Source organism: Serinus canaria, chromosome 1 (assembly GCF_022539315.1).
Source record: "Serinus canaria isolate serCan28SL12 chromosome 1, serCan2020, whole genome shotgun sequence".
NCBI lineage: Eukaryota > Metazoa > Chordata > Aves > Passeriformes > Fringillidae > Serinus > Serinus canaria.
Genome location: NC_066313.1, coordinates 108,277,800 through 108,293,470, shown reverse-complemented (window position 1 = coordinate 108,293,470; position 15,671 = coordinate 108,277,800). Strand labels below are relative to the sequence as shown.

Sequence of the window (15,671 nt, the reverse complement as noted above, 5' to 3'; positions counted from 1 at the left end):
GGAAGGCTCCTGAGAGCACCCTAGGAGCAAACTGAAGCTGTACCTGAGTGGAGTTGGATAGTTGGTTTTTCCACGGCTCCTCTGCGCTGCTGGTCAGGTTTGTGCGGTTATGAGGTAGAGAGAGTGCGTTTCGCTGCAGGTAAGGCACGTTTCCATTACTTCCACTTTCTGTTATGTGATTATTGCCTATCAAAATAGTGTCTGTACTACCCAGCGTTCTTGCTGTGCTGCAGGGAACGGGGCCTGCTGGAAAGGGTCCATTAGCCATAGGCTGCCCGGGGCAGGCGGGACGGATTCCACGCTGAGCGACGTTAGGCACTCTGGTCAGAGCAACCTGAGGCTGCTGGCCAGAGACAGAGTTTGTAGGCAGTGATGAATCAGCTGTTGGCCCGTTAGGAATTCCAGTAGATCGTACCTGTGCAACTCCTGTTTGTCTCATCTAATGGAACATGAACAAAGCACAACAACATTGGCTGCGGAACTGAGAAAGGAAGGGTCATACAAGGTTTGTGTACTTTACTGCACTGGTCAGTTCCAATTTTATACTCATTTTAAGATCTTCACAGTTGCTTTTGAGAACTGTCAGGCTCATAAAAATGCTGAGTAAATGTTAAGCAAAACTATCAGAACACTTTTTTTCTTGGCCATTCAGTCTGAATGTTTTACTGCTGATTCTGGACAGAGAGGGAGAGAGAAGTGAACAACGACAGGACGAGAGAAAAGCTGTTACTACAGCCAAGTGTTTTTGAGCAGAACTGCTTTTAGATATGTCCACTCACGTTACTTTGAAAGTGTGGCTTGAAAACTCTTACATTAACCAGCTGCCCTATAATAAAACACAGCTAAACTCATCATGTTTCAACCACTAATCCACAACTATCCTTTATCCAAAAAGAAATTACCATAATGCAGCAAAGGGCACGACAACTCTGTACAGCAGAAATTCTTTAGAATTCTAGAAAAACACAACTTTTTTGAGTCTCCATTACTCACAAAAGTGTTGTAGGTAAGAAAAATATTTTTGCTCTCACCTGCTGGTGTTGCTGCATCAAGACAAACTGACTCTCCAGCTGTTCCAGCATAAGTTTCTGTGCTGGATTTAGATTATTTCGGTTTGCACGCAGCTGTTCCAAGTGCTAAAAAAACAGCAGTGTGGTTCATGATCATTAAAATTGCATGGGCTTTTAATATCTTTCTTGCATAAAATACTAAAAAGTATCCATGAAGGTAAGACTTAAAAAGCTAAAAATAATCTAGATTTCTGTTACAGACTCAAACATCTTTCCATACAATCTCTTGCAAACAAACCTTATTACGAGTTACTAAAACTAAAGAGACTCTGTAAATTATTTGAGTGTGTAATTATTACTGCCACACTAAAATTAAGTGTGCTGGTACCATAAAAGAAAACTATATTCAAGTATGATAATATAGAATTCTTATCATAATTATGTGCATTTTAACACCTTTTTGTATTGTGCTATTCTTTTATTAATACTGTTCATCACAAAGTGAATTAAACCTATAGGCACACATAAAAACTTCTCCTGGAAATAAAAAAAAAAAATAAAACCAGAAAATGGTATGATTTAATTAGCAAGAGCAGTATCTTAAGTTATGATATTGATCTTGTTTGCAACTGATAAATTTAGGTATCTATTACCAAAAAATCTGATCTCTTTACTCATTTAAAAACACTCAGCACCCTGCAACATTCTACCAGTAAGTCTGCTGCTGCTACGTGGTGTGACTTAAAAAGCAGATGAAGATGGTTCATGCCAAAATCCCTGCATTAACAGTACCTTCCATTCTGAATTCCCTCTGGAGGGGAGTGCAATAAATTTTATATATATATATATATATATATATATATACACACACACACACACACACACATATATGAATGCATATGTAACATGCCATATTCATCCAGCCTTTGAGCTGCCAATTTTGAAAGGCCAACTTTGAAGATGCAATAAAGGCTTTTTTATTCACTTTCCTCTTGCATCATACATTTCTGGCCTTCCTTTTTATATGTGCTGGAACCTTGTCAAGCTATTGCCAGCACATCCAGTCTACTGTACTCAAGAGAGGCCTATGAGGTTCTGCTGAGAGAAGGAAGTTGGATCTGGAAAAAGGTGAGACTGAAAAGGGGAAAAAGTAGTCAAATATAATATAAGCAGAGAGAAAAAATGAGAATGATTGGGGAGAGAGAGAGAATGACTGAGGAAGAACCAAAGGGGTGGGGAGGCAGGAGAAAGAGGAAGGGAAAATTATACAGTAATAAAGCCAATATTGTTCAGACAGAGAAACAGCAGAACTATATTGGAATTGAGGGAAACATTGCTCAGTTAATGAGAATGCTTTCTGCCTCTGCACTGTGCTCCCTTCCATTTCCCTTTGCATCCAAAGCAAGTGCAATGCATGGGTAAAATTTTCCAGCAGTGTCTGATTTTCAATATATGGAATTCCTGCTGAACTCACTGCATGCCCTAATGAAAATTTCCTGACAAAAACCACCCAAAATAAGATTTCCAAACTAAAATCTAGCATTCCACATAATTGCATTAGGTGACACATAATACAGAAAAGCAGCAGCAGATTTCATTTAAGTAATCATTTTGTAGGATGTGCTTATTTGTTTATGCAATTTGATACAAGAAGCAACCTCAGAGGAAGGGATGATATTACAACAATACTTCCACACCTCTTTCAGTATCCCCCACACTACAGCAAGTTACAAAACTCACTTTGCACACAGGTGTGACAATTTGCACATCTGTCTTTAAAACATCATAAGAAAAAAGTTACTGTAGGTACTTTTTAAATTATAGAATTCATACATGTTCAGATTCTGCTAGAGATCATTTAGTTTCTTAGAACTTATCTCACATAGAGAGGCCACAAATATTAAAACTTGAACTATACCCTGGGAAGTACTTTACAGTGAATTTCAAGAATGTGAAACCAGAACATGTCCCAGGTTTATGTTCTTCAAACGAAGAAGGAAAGAAATAAAATATTGAACAGAGCTTTTGAAGATCTCCCATACATACCTGTAATTTCTGTGGTGTCAAGCACCAAGAATGAATTTGTTGCTGTACAGGAGGATGTGACACTGTATGGCCACTGCTCCAAACATCTGAAGTATTCTGAGAGAAAATGTTACATTAAAATGTGTGACTATCAAAGGGCCAACATAATTTCTTTTACTATCTAGATTTTATCTTATTTATGAAAGAACTAGTAATTGTTTCAAGAACAATAATATAAAAATATAGAATAGTAAGAATGTACTAAAATAACCAAGTCTCATTCTACCATTCCCAACAGTATCAGAGTAGTCTGAGGAAATAAATTAATGATACCTAATACCATAAGGAGAAACAAGCAAATCAAATTATGCAATTAACTTAAATGTATGCTACTTTTAAAACTGAATACTTTATCTACTGTAACACTATTACATGATGATGAAACACTTGAATTCTAAATATAAGCAAAGGCAATAGACAGGATGACATGATTGTCTCCCTCTCAATCATCAGACTACAACTGTACTCCTTCACTGACACAACTACAACTGCAGTATAGTGCCACCATGGTGCACTGCCCTTATGCACCTCCTGCCTAAGCTGCAATCTGATTAAACATACCACTGAAAAAATGTTTTTTAAAATTTCTAAAAACATTCCCCACCTTGATGCCAAAGGATTAAAATTTACAGCACAAATTCTGTGCACGCTGTATCATTTCAATGCATATTTTCCATATAATTTTGGTAGGGGGCTCTAGTTCATCAGAAAATATACCTTTGTTGGACTAGATGTTCTTTTCCTCTTGGCAGGACTGGTCAGGTCATCTACTTGGCTAGAAGGAATCATGTGTAGTGGCAAGGATTGCTGTGAAATTGGTGTTTGAGTGAGGCCTAGTACTGGTTCAGTATTTGGATGATGAGGTTTACAAGCCTAAGAATCACAGAAGGAAGACAAAAATATGGTTCTATATATTCTTAATGCTTTCCTTTCAATTTTATAATTTTAACAGCCCACATACATTAAAAGGGCCGAGTAGATATTCTGAAGCTGATCTCAATAACTGAAAAATCAGTTTCCATATGGTCATCAATGGAGGAATGTGTACCTTTCATGGGATTATTAAACCACTGCAGCATTTCTATTTAAGATGAAATCTTTTAAAATCATGAAAATCCACAAAGGTTCTAAATTGGTACCCCCATATTTCTCCCACATTATAGGGAGCTCCTTGATCTAATATCCCTCTGCAAATAAATCAAAGGCTTCTTTTAATAAAAGCTAATCCTGTGCTCAATAAAATAAGCTTGACCACTACAGATTGTAAAGAACCCTTAAAGCTGGGCACCTGCAGAACATAACCCAACTTCTCACCTGCTGTGCTGTGTTCATGGCACCCTGCCTGGAGGTAAGCTCTGCGGGGATTGGTAGGCTCCATGCCTCCTCAATACTAGGAAGTAATTTAGTTTTATTCTGTAGACTACCTTGTGGAAGGTTACACAACTGAGCCTAGGAAAAATTATGTAAAAAGCAAATTTAACACAAGCCTACTTTAGTAAGAGCAAGTCCATGAAATCTTCCTAAATGCTGTAGCTAATTATGTCTTAAAGAGAGGACAGATTTAAAATTTTGGGGTTTAGAAAGGTGCTAGGTATAAAGAGGGTAACCAGAATATAAACCTTTGTGAGAATCAGAACAAAGATGAGCTCTGGATTCAGAGGTCTCATAATTCCTTTTTTCTGAAATTGCAAACAAGAGTGAAAGATAGTGTCTTGCGTATTCTCACTATATGTTATGAGAACTTAAAAATGTAGACAAATACAAAGAAAAAAGCAAAATGATGTAAAACAGTATGCTTTGATTAAATGTACAAAATAGGGTTTATAAGGAATTAAGTTCCACTTAAAAATGAAGAAATAAAATATTACAGGCTATGATATGCTTACAGTACACATGAAAACAGGTTAAACACACCACAAACAACTGCAAGTTAAACTCGTGTGTGACTTCTCCCCTCCCCTCTGCTGTGTGTTTGAAGAGCATTTCCCCTGCTTAAAACATTAGTTTTACCTGTAAATACTTTATCCGTGCTGCAAGTGCAGAGGTATTACTACAATTTTTGCTCCTAGTTGCATTTAAGTAGCATTTAATGGCATCCTGAGGCTGGTTGCAGGACTCATAGAGTGTGCCTAGGTCCATCCAGGCTGCAGCATGGCCATGGTCCAATTGTACAGCACAGATATAGGCCTGTAAAGCATCCATAGGCTGATTTTGCTGTTGGTACAGCACACTGAATAGAAAGATTAGTGAAGTGGAGAATTAATAACAAAGTCAAGGTACAAGCAACTCAAATATACACATCCCCTCCCCTAACCCCTTAATAAATCTGGGCATTACATAAACCCCAGTTATAATAATAAATATATAAAACTTTAACATTGTATGTAACATTTTTGGTATTTTAAAACATTGAAAAAGCAAATATTAATTCATTATTTAAACTTCAAATCAGACAAGTCTGACAACATGGGTGTATAAATAAAAAAATTACAGTTCCTCTGAGCTCATAAAAAGCTGATATTCTTTATTTATATATATTAGCATGGAATTATATCATTGTATTAGCCTGTATCATTCTTACCCTATTGAACACCATGTATCTGCACTTGCTTCTGATTTATCAATAGATTGCCTATAAGATATAAAGGCATCCTGAACTTTCCCAATACTTGAATAGCACCTGGGAGAAGAAAAAAACAAGAACTTTGGTAGTATTTATAGATGGTAATCATTGAGCATGGCTTACCAAGACTGATCTGATAAATGTTAAGTCATGCAAATACACACTCAACATTTGCTGTTTCTGAATGCCAGGCACAAGCAAACTCAAACATCTCAACATGTATTACTAATCATTTATTTAAGCCCCCCAAATCTACTTAAACCCTGGATTACTACATTTGTAAGGAAAACAGTCATCCCACATTTGATAGACGTGCATTTCTTTCACTGGTGATACCTTATCAGTCAATAAAAACAGTATTTATCTACAGACAGCTTCACAGTGAAACAATTAAGTTACTTATTTCATCAAACAAATGGTTATAAAACTTCATGTTCTACGAAACAGAATTATTGAAAGATACTGACCAACTCAGCCAGGATGGTCTCTGACTGCCTGGGAGGCTTTTCATGAGTGTTTCTTACATCTCAAACATATTTAAGTAATGATCAAACCAGCTACTTGTACTGCATATACAGAGCACCTAATTTCATAAAAGGTTGTGTGATTCTGTATTTTTTTGTCTTAACTTTAAATACTCATGTACAAATTCAAAAATATTCTGGTATTAAATAGAACTACAATTATCCCACATAGAACGATACCTACAGTTCTAAAATTAAAAGCTCCAAATAAAGCCAAGATCAAATATCCATCTATATATGGATGGATCTACTATTTTATCAACTAGTTTAATCAACAATAATCATCTACTTAATCATCTACTAGTTTAACCAGCAATAACTGTGTCCTGTACTGTTTGTAACCACTTTCCCTGTTGGAAAAGAAACTGACAACTCTCAAAACACATAAATAACAATAGAAAATTTATTCTAGTAAATAATAAAAAACAAACAGAACAGTACAGGCAAAGGTTTGTCAAACATACTGCACTCTTTCAAGTAATTTTGAGGCACACTAGGAAATGAATACAATAAAACATAGCATTACTTTGTCTAAAATCATCCATTAAGTCTGAATACAGTGTTTCAGGAGACTGTTTTCATGACAATGAAGCCCAATGTCCAACAGACATGTTTCACTCTGCCTGGGTATCACACACACAAAGCCTCTCAGTAGGGCAGCACTAACATCAGGCCCCCACAGAACTTTGGCAGACAGAGTTTTTGCAGTGGGAGACAAGGGAGGTGGTGATGGATTTTGAAAGATAGCTTTGACCAACTTGTTATCTGGTTTGGACAAGCAGCAGAGGAAGGAGTAGCACTATGCACAATCCCATAACCCTCCTGTTCTTCTGCCAGAGAATGGACTGGAGAAATGGAGCACAGAAACATTTTTGTTCTAGTCCTCCCTGTAAAGCAAAACAGATGCTCCCACTAAATTTTTTACCCCATTTCCTGAATTGTCCCCCTTTGTCTGCCTTTGTCCTGTAGGCTTCACCCTGACCACCTGAGAGCAGAGCACAGCAGCTGCATGTGTGGAGGAACTCCAGCTCCACCATGCCTGAGAACTCAACTTGCTCAAGGCACCTGGAATGAGACTACTGAAGAAAAAGCAGCATTTCAGCCCAGTGGAAGATAAGATGCTCAAGATGATCCCCGGCTCATTTTCCCTTTTTCCTCCAAGCTTGCCCTGCCCCTCTGTCCCTCACACTCAGTGCTGGCTGGAGATCCCTGTCTTACAGGAACAGCTGGAGAAATATTATTGGCATGACAAAATCAAAAATGGGTTCCAGCTGTATGTGACCAGAATCCCCTAGAATGTCAGCTGGAAGACACTGAGGTTAGGATACTCATTTTATTTTTGCCTCCTTCTTTTTAAATGTACTCCTCAACAGAAGTGATGTGTTCACATATGGACTTGAATTGCCTTCAAAACTTTCTCCAAAACCTGAGTATTTCAATAGTTACTGCTGCCTTAAGTGAAGTACTCAATGTTCTTAGAAAGGAGACCAGAAAAACTCATCAAATTTGTATGATTTACATCTGGGAATGTTATTTTTCAAGTAAAAAATACTGTCAAAAATTAAAATTAACGGAACACTTAAACAGACATTAGAATGGATCAGTCTGAGCCATACATTGCTCTGTATGCCCTTTAAAAATGGATGTCTGCCTAGGAAAATATTTGTATTTCAGTGCAAAAACTGAGATTAGGAGGGAGATTCTGAGAAAATAAGGAGAGAAAGAATTATGAAAAAGGTATGAAGAAAAGTAACAACATTCAGAGAGGATTTACAAAAAAGAGAGGGAGAAACAGGTAAAACCAGGCCAGATATATTCAGATTACTGTAAATGTGTAGACTGAATATTAACTACAAAAAAGCAGAGCTACTTGGGTAACATACTTCAAATTCCAATCTTTATTCATCCCAAATATGTTAGCACCTTGTATTTTCATAGACTTCCCAGAAAACTTAAGACTTCAGATACAGATATAGACGTACTTTCCCTTCATTTTTCCTCTGACAGGACTAAGAAGAAAAGCAGTGTAAGATACTCACAATAATGAGTATCCTCAAAAAATTTACCAGTCTAGTTACAGTGTCTATAAAGTCTTTTCTCACCTTCCAAGGAAATACCAGGATTGACCAGAATTAGGATCCGCTTCTAGAGATTTCTGGAGATACTGTATAGCATAGCTTTCCTTGGTTGCCTTGTCTCCAAGCTGATCCACGGTGTGATGCATCCAGCCTACAAAAACAATCCACAATGGGAGAAGTGAAATTCCCCAAGACCATTGAATACTCTGGCACAGCAGGACTTTGTAGCATTGGTGTCTCTTTAGAAGCAAGAATATCAAGCAATAAAGCCACTTTCATATACATTACGAAGTTTTAAAAACTTTTAAAGTTCTATACTAAAATTACAGGACAAAATGACTCAAAGTTAAAATTACTTTCACATAGTTTTAAAGCACTTTTTTGGGTTTAAATAATTTTCTAAGAGATTAGGAGCACAATTATGAACTACTCAATCTTCTACTACAGTGAATATTAATGTCTTTCTTCCTCTGAACACAGATACCTTCCCTGACATTGTGAAAAATGCCACCATTCTCCCTGTCACACATAACAATTATGGTTTTTATACATACATATATCTATCTATTTATCATATATATACAGATATATTTAACATATGTATTATCTACATATTACGTTGTTTACTCTTTTTCTTCTAAATCCTTGTGTTTGTCCCATATCGACATTTGGACTAAGAATTTTTGCATCTCCACTTCAATCTTTCTTACATTGTCATTTCCTCCTCATTAATCCAACATATTTTCCATTCACCTTGACAAATGCCATCACTTCTCATCTACATAACAAATTAATCTAACCACACGTCATATTCTTTCAAATGCCTTTTCTTCTTTCATTACATTAGACAAATTATTCATCCCCACTTTAAAGGCCTCCCACAACCCATCCTCCCCAATAATGTTTTACATGCTATTAAAATGCATTTCTGCTTTAGCACTGATGCAGGGCTTGGTTACCACTTCAAACAAAGCACCTTCATCACCTTTCTCCAGCTGCTCCTCATCTGCCTCCAAGCTCAGATGGAATTCCTTCAAGCAGCCACAAAACCATCTCAGTGCTGTTCATACAATGAGTACAAACAAGGAAATCCTTTGTGGCCAGCAGCTGGCTTGCTGAAATCACTGCATACCACAGTGCTCAGCAATGTCTTGCTGTTTGCTCAATAGCCATGTATTTGTCCTAACAAGCCACTGCTTTTCAGAAAACATTGTAAAAATGTAAGATGTGACAAAAGACTGTCCATGTCACACCCATAAACAGCCCCTTATGGAACACTATGACACCAATTTAATAAACTAGCCAAGGTTTATAAAATTCTGGGTAATGACAGAGTTGAGCACACACCTGCACTGCCTGTCCATTTAAAACCTCTGGGAGGTGAACATTCAGCACCCTAAATTTGTGCTTTTTGATGAGCCTAACTACACAGACAGGCCTGAGAAGGAACTGATGGGTATTTGCAGGCTCACTTCACTCTCTGTAATTACACTTTCCTTTATGATTTTTATTCTACCTGCCTGATACAGCTCATTTTTTTATTCCATGTGCTCATACTTGTTAACAGACACCACACTTCTGCAAATGGAAGGCAAACATCCAAACTTTAACAAAGGCAGTAGAAAACAAAATTGCAGCTACTGAACATTTGCCTGAGGTCTCAGAAATATCACTTGAAAATTATGGTCACAAGAAGCAGTTAGAATATTTCATGGACTGCAAGAAATGTCAGGTAAGGAGTCAAGTGGTTACAGTGCTGAAAAAAGTATTTCATCTTGACAGAAAATTGATCAACTAAAAAATGTACTAATCAGGGGGAAAAAAAATAAAAACCCAATGATTTTTGCAGTCACATAACATAACTTTGTGTCATTAAGTTAATGAACAAGCTATGATTCTGATTCAAATCCCAAGCCTCTGAAGTTCTTCAGCATACAGAAAGTACTCATACTTTAAGAAAAAAAGGCTTCTCTGAGGCTGGTTATTGGAATTCACCTGAGTAACTGTATGTTAAGGATATATGTATCAGGTGCTGTTCCAGACAAAGATTGAGATAAAGATAATAGTAAAGGAATTATGAACAATGATAAAAAAGACATTAAACAATTTCCTTTATCTTTATAAAAGTTGTGTGACTATTTTCTGTTTCATCAGAACCTTGCTGGATTGAAAGATAACATGTTGTATCTTTGTGAGATCTTTACTGAGGTTCACTGATAAAAAAGAACAAGTCTATTTCTAGAAGACAGAAATGAGAACCAGCAATCCCTATCTGGGCTTCTCTGCTGAAACAAGGGCTGCTTCCCAATTTTATCTTCCTGCACAGGGAGTTGAAAAAGACAGAAAGCAAGAAAGGGAGAGCAAACAGAAGTTTTCCACTAGAATAGCACCGGCAGGAGAAACCGGATCTGTTCTTGAGCATAAAATGAAGAATGTACATAAAGAAGGTGATGGAAAACCCCTAAGCTGTGCAGTTTCCCATTTGCAAGACCTATCTCCAATTCTCAACCAGCATAACTGACGACTTTGCCACTGCTTGGACATTTTTAATATGATAAACCAAACCACAGACCTTGTCCACAGGTCACATATGCTCCATGCTCTTTTGCAGATCTTTGCAATCTCATTTGGAACAGATTTGAAAAAAATCCCTATTGATGTGCTAGCCTAGCTTATGAGTTTTTTTCCATGCTTATCAATCCTTCTCACACTGAACTTGTGGCAATCACTTTTTCTTTAGTAAATGTGAGTGTCTCTGAAGACATTAAATTCTCCCCCATTTCAGCACCTCAGATGCCTCATCCAATTACAGAGACACCACCTAGGAATGCCCCCAGCCAAAAAGAATTGGGACTGCACTTGGGAACTCTAAGCTGCTTATGCTGTTCCTACACTCTTCTTTATCCAAGAACTGAATACAACTGGAGGAAGAATATTGGGACAGATTTGATCTTCAGTTTCATTAATTTAATGTCATTTTGGGCAAAGTGGTGAAAAGAATTGTCTGGAAAGCAAATGGAACAGCAAAGAGAAGGAAGGAAGGAAGATCTTACTGTGATGTCTACCTGAACTAGTCAGCACTCATCAGCTCAACTGGGTATGTGTTTATCTGGGAAACACAGGGTTCTCCCACACAGTCACAGCTATGGAAACCAGCAACAGGAGCAAAGATTTTAGTAATTCTCTCACAAGACAAGTAATTCTCTCTGAACTTGCCTAAATTCCAATCTGGTTCAACAAACATTAACTAGTGAAGGAAAATAAACAAAAGCTATTTTCAAACTGATTTTTTCTGTCAAAATGAAGAAAAAAAAGAGTTCAATATACAAATACAAATATGTTTTGACTGAGTTTTGCAAGTAGCATTCTGGCAGATGGCAGGTATTTTCTATTATGTTTTCTAAGCAGCAGTGCACCACCCGGACTGTGCTTCCTGAGGAGGTGTTTTTATTACCAGCTGCTAAAGACTAAATCTGTGATAAACACCAGACTCTGATAAATACCACTGCTACCAGAGCAGAGCAAAGGAAAAGGCATTATTCCTTCAATGTTCCAGTTAAGACCACTCTATCCCTTTCTCCACAGAGAAGATACTCACACAACAAAACTGGGTGACCTATGCTGATTGAATAAAGAGAGTTAATCCAGTTTTCAGACACCAGACAATTCTCAAAGTCACTGCTCTTACTGCTAGCACAGAGACCTGTGGCAGGATTTTATGAATACAACCACGTGCCTTTGCTTCCATTGTGGCAACATACATCAAACAGAGATGAAAAAGAGCTGGTCAGCTCTTTTGAGGAACCTGTCTTCCACTGATCAGATGCACAGCCTTTCTGGATGAAACTGCTGACAATTTATACTAGGTGACATAATACCAAGCTAAAAAAAAAATAAATTCCAAGGGCTTACTCAGATGTAAGCAACACTGTCCTGTGACAGCAAAAAGAGCAACACCCAGAGTCCTGCAGCAAACTCCTCCAGTAGTTTCACTTGTGATTTCAGGGAGATGACTCAAAATTAGCCCACTGTTTTTGACATTCTGTCACAGAGCACAAATTATCCCACTCCAAATCCATACACAACCTGCATCACAGAGAAAGAAAGCACTGTGGCCATAACTTAATGCCAGTTACAAATTTGAGTTAAATGACCACTATGTGAAGTGGGGAAAAAAAATAAAAATGGGCATAAGCAGGCTAAATTAATATTTAGAATAATAAATTAGATGAAGAACATGGAGAAGGTGAATGAAGGAGTTCTGTACTGGGTTGAACAATTTTAACAAAATATTCTGGAAATACTTTTATATGGTGTAGAGGACAAAAGCATTTTATTCTATGCACTTTTTAGAAATTCTAGGCTAAAAATTGTTTATCAGCTTTCTATAAACACGCAATATGACAATTTAAAAAAAAAATCCTTTTCACTTTTTATGTGTTTTTTTAATGGAACCTTTTAGTTACAGAAGCTGGTTTTCATTACATAGTATAATTATAGCAAAAGAAAAGGTAAATTTTTCAGTTGCCATGTTCTTCTAGCCTGACACAGAGTAATTAGGTTTTTTCAAGGGATGCTAACAGAGGCAGAACAGAGAACACAGAATTCCAACTGCTGCCCTCTTTCTCTGAAAAACCACCCTCTCACTGCCCAAAATCTAACACAAGAGCTTTTTAATTTTTTAAGTTTAATCAAAATATTTTCCTCCTCTCTTATTTACTTGATGATCTACCGCTACAAGTTCTATTTGGGTGAAAATCTCACATACCATGTGCAGTGTGTCTAAGACTCCCTTTGGAAATGGAGCCTTAAAAAACACTGCTGAAGGCAAAGATGGCAAAAACGAAACACAGAGGAAAACAAAAGTTAATTTTACATACCTAACTGCTGTAAGACAGTTGCTTTTACTTGTGCAGGAAGGTTTTCGATCTGCAAAAGCTGTTCATAAGCTTCCTTTGCAGAGTGATACTTTCTCTGCAAAAGGAAAAAAGTAAATGGATTAATCATAGAGCTTGCAACAGATCACCAATAGCAACGATTTCACAGCACTGACAGCACACAAACACATTGACAAAAAATTCTAGAATTTTTTTTTTTGCATACAGTGCATATGAAAGCTTTAATGAGTGACGTATATATATGGTAAGAGAATAACTTCCATAAATATAGTATTTAATAGAAACTGTCTACTTAAAATAATTGAGGGAAATTTGTAAATTATTAAGTTTTGTCAAATTCTCATACATGCATTATGCTTCTTACACTGCAATATTGAATATTCTGCTTTTAAGGGGAATACTTGAATGTGAATCTACATCTGAGAAAACCCCACACAAATTCCTCCCAGGAAATTTGTAACAAAAACCAACATCATCAGTAATTGGTGGCTGGTATAATTTTGCCTCTTTCCTTCCTTTGGTATATTTGAACTGCCTCTTTCCAGACATTTGTTGTCCTGCTAAGAGTCCCACCACAAGTAAAATTAAAAGGTTTATGCCTAGATAATGAAGGTTCAACATCTTATTATCTGCTGTATAGTTTAGGTGTGCCTACAGTCTAGAAACACTCAATTTTCAATTCCCTATACAAAAGATGTTGGTACAGGAAAAACATTTCCAGGTTAGGACTGGGGGTCTTTATTGACTTTTATGAACTGTGTGAGCTGTTTTGTGTACATTAAAGTTTAAGACTTCTCAATAATTATTTGATGAATTATTTGGTAGCAATGTCAACATTTATCTTTGCATTCCCTAACAACATTTGCTTAAAAGTGAATGTATTTTAAATGTTCCACTGTTCTGTGCCTCCTCTTCCAAAAATATGCTTTTAGGTAATTCAGCATTAGACTTCATTCTGGCAAAGAGATGAAGAGTGCATTAAAATAAATGGGGCCACCTAAATGCAAATGACTGTGGCTTAATTACATTTGTTTTAAGCAAGGAGAACACAGTAATCAGTATTGGTGTTTTGAAGGGACAACTGGGAAGAAAACTAAACAATTAAATACCTAGTAGAATTTAGAAATGTTATCCAGTTCTTGAAATCTCAAAATCACAAAAGACAAATTGGTGATTTAAAAACCTTAGTCTAGTCAGGAAGAAAAATTAAAGCAGCAATTACATACTTTCAAATGGAACAAGGGGAAGTTGGTAGAAAAGATTTTTAATTGGTGTTCATGAAATGCAGACAACTGGTAAGAAAACAAATAATATAAATAAATAAAATATCCATGTCCAGCAAAAGAAAAACAATCAGGAAAAGATTTTAAATTTAGCATTAGGAGCAAAATCTGCATTTTATGGCTATGAAGGTTGAACAAATGAACAGAAGTTCACTGTAGAGCATGAAAATGGAGGCAGCAATCTAGATGTCAAATTATGTAAATATTAGTGCCTAATATTCACACGTTATAAAAAGATATGTTTACAGGCTCAGGAGGTTTTAGAAAGGCCTTTTAAAATAGGGCATGTTTTCCAGACCTAATTATATTTTACTTTTGTTATTTGTTGTAGCATTTACCCTTTAGAAATCCGATTACCTATATTAACCTTAAAATACTAACAGAACCTGTCCCCATGTTTACATTTGGTTTTATTTCATCAAATCAGAATGGTTTGGGTTGGAAAGTACCTAAAAGATCATCTAATTGCAAGCCCCTGCTATGGGCAGGGACACCTCTCACTAGATGAGGTGGCTCAGAGCTCTGTCCTGGCCTTGGACACTTCCAGGGACAGAGCACCCACAGCTTCTCTGTCCAGGGTCTCACCACCCTCACAGGGAAGAACTTTATGCCTCTGTACTAATTCCAAAGTATTTGACATTTGGCTGCACCATGAATTGTCTTAGAAATGGAAAAGGGGAGGAGAACCCAATCCAGCATCTTTCTTTAGACACTGTACCAGCCATCTCACTTCCAGAGGTGAAATATCAGAAACCAGCAAAAACCACTGCTAGTTCTCATCAGCACCAGGCTTGTCTCTTGTTCAGAGCCTGGCAATCTATCATTTGAAGTGCAGTACTGTGGTACTTAATTAAGAAATTATTAACTTATTCATCAATGAGAGTATATAATTTGCAAGTATATGGAGGGGCTCAAAAAACTGTTTAGCTGTGTCCTGTAAAAGAAACCAAGCAACCAGCCTGTCTCCAAAACCCCTCTCATTGTGTCAGAGGTAATATCCAGAATGAAGCCAGGACTCTTTTGGTTACCAGTTTGTCAGATTCCAGAAAACAAGATAACTCTCCCAACCAGAACTGTGAGACAAAGCAAACCTAAGAGCAGAATGCACTGAAACTTTTCTGCTTTGACTTGCATTAAAACAAAGTTCCTGCTGCCTGTAATTGTCAGCCA

At 36.9% G+C, this 15,671-nt stretch overlaps 1 protein-coding gene across 10 annotated transcripts in view; it reads right to left on the bottom strand.

Moving 5' to 3' along the window:
* Positions 1-15,671, bottom strand: part of KDM6A (lysine demethylase 6A) — a 151,187-nt gene that overhangs the window by 39,672 nt on the left and 95,844 nt on the right. For 4 of the 10 annotated variants that reach the window (XM_018913470.2, XM_030234074.2, XM_050980365.1 and 1 more), the window contains exons 9-17: positions 13,201-13,294; positions 8,345-8,471; positions 5,677-5,775; positions 5,106-5,325; positions 4,410-4,544; positions 3,813-3,968; positions 3,057-3,152; positions 1,032-1,136; positions 44-439 (exon numbers count right to left, since the gene is read on the bottom strand). In XM_018913470.2, the coding sequence (XP_018769015.1) occupies positions 44-439; positions 1,032-1,136; positions 3,057-3,152; positions 3,813-3,968; positions 4,410-4,544; positions 5,106-5,325; positions 5,677-5,775; positions 8,345-8,471; positions 13,201-13,294 (1,428 nt within the window). The remainder of the gene's footprint in view (positions 1-43; positions 440-1,031; positions 1,137-3,056; positions 3,153-3,812; positions 3,969-4,409; positions 4,545-5,105; positions 5,326-5,676; positions 5,776-8,344; positions 8,472-13,200; positions 13,295-15,671) is intronic. The other 6 variants (XM_030234077.2, XM_009089598.4, XM_030234076.2 and 3 more) reach the window with 3 other exon arrangements.